We start from the raw sequence: 7817 nt of genomic DNA on the forward strand, positions 1-7817 counted from the left end.
AGCCTTGCCGCCCTCGGCCGCCCCCCCGCCGCCGGCGCCGGCAAGCTTGAACGAGCCGGACGCGCCCTTCCCCTTCGTCTGCACCAGCTCGCCCGCCACGACGGCCGACTTGAGGTACTTCTTGATAAACGGCGCCAGCTTCTCCGCGTCCAGCTTGTAGTGCGCGGCAATGTACTTCTTGATCGCCTGCAGCGACGACCCGCCGCGCTCCTTCAGACTCTTGATGGCGGCCGTCACCATCTCAGAGGTGCGCGGGTGCGCAGGCTTGGCGCGCGGCTTCTTCGCAGACGACGCAGACTTGGCCTTCTTCGTAGTGCCGGTGGCGGCGGGTGCCGCAGCAGTCTCGTTCGTAGCCGCCTGATCTGCCATTTCGACGACGCGCGTAACACACAGCGAGCGAGAGCGAGCGGGACGGCAGGCACGCAAGCACAGCACAGCAGAGCAGAGAATCATTTTTTTTTTTTTTTTTTTTTTTTTTTTACCTGTGTGGTGTCGTTGCCGAAGTGCTACCGCCTTTGGCGGCTGGACTTCCAAGGTTGAAAGGTAGGTTTTGGATATCTTTATTGTCATCTTTTGTAGGACTTTGGGCTCATAGGGGTCCTTTGTGCCCTACATGCCTTAGTTTCACTTTTTTATTGTGCTGTGAGGGCCCTAGGAACCTTGACTTTATGCCAGGGTTCAGGTTGGATGGTTGCGACTCCTTCGAGTTGCCTTGTCGATAACCTTAAGTCGTCTATTTTGTTGATGAGTCGCTGGACATGTAGTTGGATTACTTGAACTATCGGTGAGACCTGCAGTTCATCATGTAAGGAAATAATTCGGGACCACCTGGGCGCTTTGAGTATGATCCGTAGACACCGGTTTTGTAAGCGTTGTAGTTTGCGGATGTTGGTGGTGGATGTGATTCCCCACGTAGCGCAACCATATAACATCATCGGGAGTATTGTCGCGCGGTAGATGCGGAGCTTCGTTGCTACATTCATCTCAGTGCTTGCTAAGAAGGGGTAGAGTCCATGGATGGCGCGAATGAGTTTGAGGCGTTTGTCGGTAACGTGGGCTGAAAATGTAAGTTTATGGTCCAGGGTGACCCCTAAATACTTCGTTGTGGTGGACCAATCGATGGCGTGGTTATTGATCTGGAGGCGGCGGTGAAGAATCGGTCTCCGGCGAGTGAAGAGTATGGCCTTCGTCTTGAGTGCATTGATCGTGATTTTGTTGTCAGTTGCCCACAAGAGGAGGATATCGATCTGGTGCTGCAAGCGGGTGATGGCTGTATCTAATGAACGGCTACTGGTAAGAAGAGCCGTATCATCAGCGAATTGTGCGAGCATGATGTTCGGCAGTTTGGGCATGTCATTCACGTAAATGGTGAACAGGATGGGCGAGAGTACCGATCCTTGCGGTATGCCGTCTGAGAGAGGTCTGGTGTCTGAGTGTTGTTCGGCCTGTTGGACGTAAAAACGGCGGTCGGTCAGGAAGCTGTCGATGATCTTGATGTAGCAGGTTGGGATGTCGGTGGTGTTCCGGAGTTTACTTAAGAGCTTCTCTCGCCACACCTTGTCAAAAGCTTGTTCGACATCCAGGAAAATGGCTGCTGTATAGTGGTTGAGGTTGATTTGGTTTGTAAGGTGTTCCGAGATCCGGAGCAGCTGGATTTCAGCGGAAAGTTTGGGTTGAAAGGCAAATTGGTCAGGTCGAATGACGTCGTTTTCCAAGAGGGGCGGCTTTATGCGGGCCAAGATGACACGTTCAAACGTTTTGCCCATCGTGGAGAGGAGACTGATTGGTCGGTGGTGCTCAGGCTGGAGTAGGTCCTTACCCGGTTTCGGGATGGGTATAATCTTGGCCAGTTTCCATTGTGGTGGGAAATGCTCCTTCAGCAGGCATTCGTTGAATATTCTCGTAAGTAGCACTAGCGGTTTCCGTGGGAGGTGTTTTAGGTGGTCGTTCGATATTCCGTCAGGCCCAGGAGCTGATGTGGAGTGTAAGTGTCTGAGAATGCGACGAATTTCCCTTGGCGACGTCAGTTCTGGCCGGTCTCCGCTGGGGTGTTGTCTTATGTGGTGTGCCTCTGCCCGAGTGCGCGCGTCCTCTTCCTCATCGTTCTCAAAGTCTGCAAAATTCAGGCGTGATTGCGTTTCGTAAGTTTCCGCGAAAAGTTCGGCCTTTTGGAGGTTGTCAAAGATTAGGTTGGTGCCATCCGTGAGCGCCGTTTTTGGTGGCTTGGGTTTCTTGATATTACGGATGAGTGCCCATTCATCGCGCGATAGGTGTTGGATTTGTGCCATCCGGTCCTCCCATAGTTCGGCGCGCCATTCCTTGCAACGCCACGTGAGTTCTCTGGAGAGCTGGTGCATTTCTCGTCTATATGCTGGGTTGCGAGTTTGTTGCCATTTTTTACGGGCTCGATTCTTCAAATATTTCAAGTCTTGCAGTGCCGGCGGCAGTGGGTCGCGATATGGTGTCGAGAAGAGTAACTTCGTGGAGGCCTGGTGAGCGGCCTTCTTGATTTTCGAAGTCAGACGAGTGATGGCGTCGTCGAGTTGCTCCGGTGTTGCTAATGGCTCCGTGGGGCGCACATTGTTGTTTAGCCACCTGGCGAAGGATATCCAGTCTGTGGAGACTTTCGTTTTCGGTGGCAATATTGGAAGAGCTCCAGACAGTGTTCTGAGAACAGGTTGGTGATCAGAAGTCAAGTCATTGATCGTCTGGAGTGACAGATCGGGATTCACGTTTTTGATTATGGCCACATCTAGGACATCCGGCTGATGGCGTGGAACAGTAGGCAGGTAAGTCGGTTCTTCAGGACCTTGTGTGAATGCTTGGAGCCGAATTTCAAGTTCGTAGAGACGGGTGCCTTTGGCGTTCGTCTGCCGCGAGTTCCATGCTACATGCTTCGCATTAAGATCCCCACAAAGGAGGACTCTGTCGTATCGATCAAAGATGGAGATGAAGTCTTCATCTGTGAAGGCTGCGCCAGGGCTCAAGTAGGCTGCGACGAACGTGAGCTTCCCGTGTATGGTGGCGATCGTGACTGCTGTGGCTTCAAGACTCGTCATGTCAGGCAAGGTTTCGAGAGAGTGAGTGAGGGAAGATCGCAGGTAGATTGCTGTACCTCCACCGCGCCGATTGTGGCGGTCAGTGCGGTATCCCACCATGTTGCGAATGTTGAAGGTTTGGGTGGGTCGCAGATGCGTTTCGGTCAATAGTAGCACATCAATTTTGTGGTGTTCGACGAAGTCGGTGAGTTCTACTTTCTTGGGAGCGACGCCGTTGGCGTTAAAAAAGCAGAATGTAAGGTTTCTGTGTTGATGCCGCTCTTGATCCATGTTAGTCTGTGAAAAAGGCCATGATTCCTTCCAGTAGAGTGAGTAGTTTGGATAACAGATCCGGTGCGTCGTTGAATTTGCGAGCTGTATCTGCTAAGATGGCAAAGACGTTCTTGGTTTTTAGTAAGTTGATGATGGAGCCCATGTTAGATAGCGCGGCGATGATATCGGACAGTCCGAGGGCGTTGTCCGTGGATCGTTGCTGCTGTTGTTGCTGGCGAAGATCGTGCAGTCGTTGACGCGCCGTGTTTTTCGGTCGAGTTGGTTGTTGCTGGGTTGGTGTTTGAAATAACGACGATGCAGCCGTCCAGGGTGTTCGGAGAGATGGGAAGTCCTTCGGAGTCGCCGCAAACGACGGCTGTGGTGGTTGTTGGGGCTCCTTGGATGGTGGAGGTCGCAGTTGGTAGGCGTGTATCGCCTTCTGAAATTCAGGGCAACCACGCCAAGTTCCAGGGTGGCCTTCTTGGCGACAGTTTGCGCAGATGGGTGGTTCTGTTCGTGGCTTGGTACAATCCTTTGCGTGGTGGTGGCCGCCACAGCGTACACACCTGACCGGCATCTGACAGTACCGGCCAGTGTGGTTGAATTTGAGGCATTTCTTGCACTGGGCAGGCCCATCAAGTGGCTTGTAGTCTTCCACCTTAATTCTGGTATGGAAGAGGTATTGTATGTCGTAGATGGTGCGGCTTTTCTGTCCATGTGGCAGAGATACACAGTAAGCCGACTGTGGAATCAGTTTCTTGGAGGTCAGGTCTCGTTTCTTGAACTGGTGTACGTTCGTGACTGTGAATTGCATGTGGCGAAGTTCGGCGGCGAGTTCGTCTTCGGTAATTTCCTCTGGGATATTCTTGAGGACCACTTGGAGTTCTCTGTCTTCTGCTGCTTGGTGGGTGAAATAGGGCATGTTGATGGAATGGAGGTAGTCCAGTGCTGCTCGTTGGTCTGCCAGCGTTTCAAAGTGGTATTTGATCTGATTATTTTTGTAGATCGCCTTGAGTGGTCCGCTGATCTTCTGCTTTAATTGAGCGTTTAGTTCCAGGTATTTTCCGGTGTAGTTGATTGTCACAGGTGGTATTCTCGGTTTCGGCGGCGGCGGAGCTGTGGCGTCCTGATTATTTGTGTCGTTAGGCTGAGGCTGGTGTTGGTCTTCCATTGCTGGGTCCTGTTGCTGTAGTGGTGCGTAGTAGTTGGTGGTGGGCACAGCTCGTTGTTCCGTCTGCATGGGGGTATTTTCTTCGGCTTTCCTGCGTTTGGTGCCTTTCCGGCGGCGTCTGACTTCCTGGAATGGTGCATCAGAGTCGCTGGATTCATCCTGATAGTCCATGGCATTGTGTTGTTCCGTCGGATTGTGACTCTTCGTTCGGCAGTCGTCAGAAGATGAGTTGGCACTGGTGGTTGGGCCGTCCTGCTCCCGCCGTCTTGCGAGTTCCTTTGCTCGTGCGTCGCGGTCGCGGCGGAGTTGTTCCAGTTTCTCTTGAATCATCGCAGTGCATAAGTCTTCAGGCGTGGGGGCCGGTGGGGCGGGGTGTCACGGTCGAGCGCCCTGAGTGGTCCTGCTCGCGAGTTCTACCTCAGCCCTGTGTGTCTGTTCTGGCCTAGAGGAACACGGGCTTGCCACCCGCGGGTGGGGCCCTGGCTCCTCGTCGTCCCCTACTCTGTCCATCCTACAAGTGCGGCTAGTCCGCACTATCTTGCCTGCACTCTATGTCGGTCCTGTAACACGACAAATTGCTTAGTACTCGCTAAGAAGCAAGTGAATCGCAGAGTTTTGTAGCTCTCGATAGCGGCGAGTCGCACAAGGCTTCCACACGCACTACGATCGCTAAGGGACTCCAACCCTTCCTTGAGCAGAGAATCACAAGGCCCAGCCAGTGTCGCGGGCGGGCGCGGACGGCCGAGAGAGCGGCCGCCACTCTGCGCGCCGCCGCGCCGCGCCTCCCGCGCTTGCTACCGCCCAACGTCCGACAGCCTGTGCGGAGCAGCCCCAAACCTGCGCCACAACCGCCCGCGCCTTTCAAACCACCGAGGATGGGGCTACGCACAGCCACACCACAGTCGCCAACCAGTCGCCACGGCAGCGCCGCAAACCACGGCTTAACTGCAGCTACCGCGCGCTACAGCCTGGGTCGGCCCGCCGAGAATCGCCGCCCCCGCCCAAATGCCGCCCCCACAGCCCCAGCCGACAACCCGCCACAATGGCCAAACCTTCGGCAAAACTCCCACACCGTCGCCGCGGCAGCCCGGCCAGCGCGGCCGGCGCCACAGCCACACAAGCCGAGGCGTGCGGCGATGACGGCCGTGCAAACGCGCCTCCGCCGCCCCATCGCCTTCCGTCGCCCTCCCGCCGTTTCCCGATCGGCCCGCAGCCGTCGGGCCACATCGCGCGCCGTCCTCCTCCTCTCGCCCGCCAACATTCACAGCCGTTTCTCCACAATTGCCCGCCGCAGACGAACGCCGCCTGCGCAACAGGCACCGCCGCCCCTCGCCGCTTCCGACCCAACCCCTCGCCCGAGGCAAACCGCAATCCGAATCTACAGACCAACCCAATCTGCCGTCAGCACACACGACAGCCGACCTTACACGTTACGCGTTACACATTACGTTTACACGTCTAGGGTAGGTTAGGTTAGGTTAGGTTAGGTTAGGTTAGGTGGACGTGGGTTAGGTTAAGGGGACTTGGGTTAGGTTAAGCGTCAAACTTAGGTTAAGCATTCAAACACGTCAGTCGTCAGAGGTTAGGTTAGGTTAGGTTACACGTTAGGTTAAGGGGTCAGTGCTAGGTTAAGAAGCGTCAAACGTAGGTTAAAAAAGCGTTCAAACGTGAGGCGTGAGCCGGACAGCTTACCTTACGTAGACGTTAGGGGCTCAGGCTGAGCTCACCTCACCACACCACAGGTTAGGTTCGGTTCGCTCAGCTCAGCGTAAAGCGCCGAGGTCAGGTTACGTTCGTTCACCTTCGGGCGCCACACTTTCGGTTGAAAGGTCGCGACGGGACGACGTCGGCAGGCACGCCGCAAACAAACAAACAAACAAACAAACAAAACGTACAGACGACGTCGAAAACCGCCGACAGACGGGGAGCAGCACGACCACGACCAGATACCGAGCGCGAACGAGACACACGCGAACCACCCCCACCGGCCAAAGGGCACCACACAACAACCCAGAGCACCACGTGTCGACACCAGAGCAACCCGCCGCTCACGCGACATGGCTGGCACCGAAGGGCAACCGCCCGCAACTGCGCTTTCCGCGCCGGCCCGGATGCACGTCGTGCTACAACAACACCACTACCGTGCACAGCCGCTGTTCACTATCATGCGCGCCCGCGGCTCGCCGCCGTCGCAGTCGCAGCCCCAACGCCAGCACTTTTGCACCACCATTCACACGCACCGCAACACAGCTCGCCGACACAGCCGAACAAAAACAAACACCACACAACAACAACAGCAACGCCGCCGCCTCTACTTGTGCCGGCGACCCACCCCGCCGATTGCGCACCTTTCGCCAGCCGGCAATCGACACGCACCCCCCCCCCCCCCCCGGGGCCCAGTGCAAAAAAAAAAAAAAAAAAAAAAAAACGACACGGGAAGCGCACACCGCCACCAACCAGTCGTCGTCGTCGTCGTCGTCGTCCTCAAAATAACAAACAAAAAACAAAAAACAAACAAACTAAACTAACAACTAGGGCAACAAAAAACAAAAACGCCTCGCACGAACCGCCCACAAAACGAACAGGCACAGGCACAGCCTCTGCTGACGACCACGACGCAGCGGCACGCTGCTCCTGTCCCGCGCCCCGCGCCCCACTCGATTCACAACTCACGCGACACCGTCAACGACGGGCTCGCTTCCCGCAACCTACCACCTTTCCGCCACGACGCACATTCCCAGCCCCACCCGACGCCCGTGGCGGCAACGACTGCACTTTCACCACCGCCTCCCCCTTCCCCCCCCAAAACACACACACACCCACCACACCACAGCCAGCCAAAAACGCACTCGCGACCCACACATGCACGTGCATCGGCACACGCCAACCAGTCAACGTCGACAACCACACGCAAGGCTCGAAACGAAACCGGCGTCCTTCCACGTTGCCATCAAGCTACACAACACATGGGGGACTGATGACCTTCGCTGTTTAGTCCCCCTTAAACATCCAACAACCACCACCACCACACAACACAAGACACAAGGAACCAACACAACAGCCGGCCCCACTAATTCCCACTCTCACGCCGCAAAAAGCACACCGAAACCGCCAAACGCACGCACATTCCCCTTCGCACTGACACCGACCGGCTCGCTACCACACCTCTCGGCAGCCGTTTCACAAACATGACACGGCGTGACGCGACATCACGGGCTACGCACACCGACCCACTCACACTCTCTCCTTTCCTTCTGTTTTTCCCGACGCCTTCGGCCGGGCACACGCGGCACAACGCCGCCAATTCACCACACCGCCCACACAGTCGACAAGCG

The 7817-nt window shown here is 55.8% G+C and overlaps 1 protein-coding gene across 1 annotated transcript; it reads right to left on the reverse strand.

Annotated features, from left to right (window-relative positions):
- Window positions 1-3330: 3330 nt before the first annotated feature.
- LOC126419710 (activating signal cointegrator 1 complex subunit 2 homolog) lies at window positions 3331-4812 on the reverse strand. Its single transcript, XM_050086892.1, has 2 exons — window positions 4396-4812; window positions 3331-3750 (listed from the first exon to the last, which is right to left on the reverse strand). Exons 1-2 carry the CDS (start codon window positions 4810-4812, stop codon window positions 3331-3333), a joined length of 837 nt encoding a protein of 278 aa, XP_049942849.1.
- Window positions 4813-7817: the final 3005 nt, after the last annotated feature.

The sequence above is a fragment of the Schistocerca serialis genome, chromosome 9 (assembly GCF_023864345.2).
Source record: "Schistocerca serialis cubense isolate TAMUIC-IGC-003099 chromosome 9, iqSchSeri2.2, whole genome shotgun sequence".
Lineage (NCBI taxonomy): Eukaryota > Metazoa > Arthropoda > Insecta > Orthoptera > Acrididae > Schistocerca > Schistocerca serialis.

Bases quoted from the DNA above. Each gene is read 5' to 3' on its own strand.
- LOC126419710 (XM_050086892.1), bottom strand. From the start codon at position 4,812: ATGATTCAAGAGAAACTGGAACAACTCCGCCGCGACCGCGACGCACGA. The intron at 3,751-4,395 runs GTGACAATCAAC...CCTGAATTTCAG, and splicing joins CGAAACCGAGAATACCACCT to AAGGCGATACACGCCTACCA.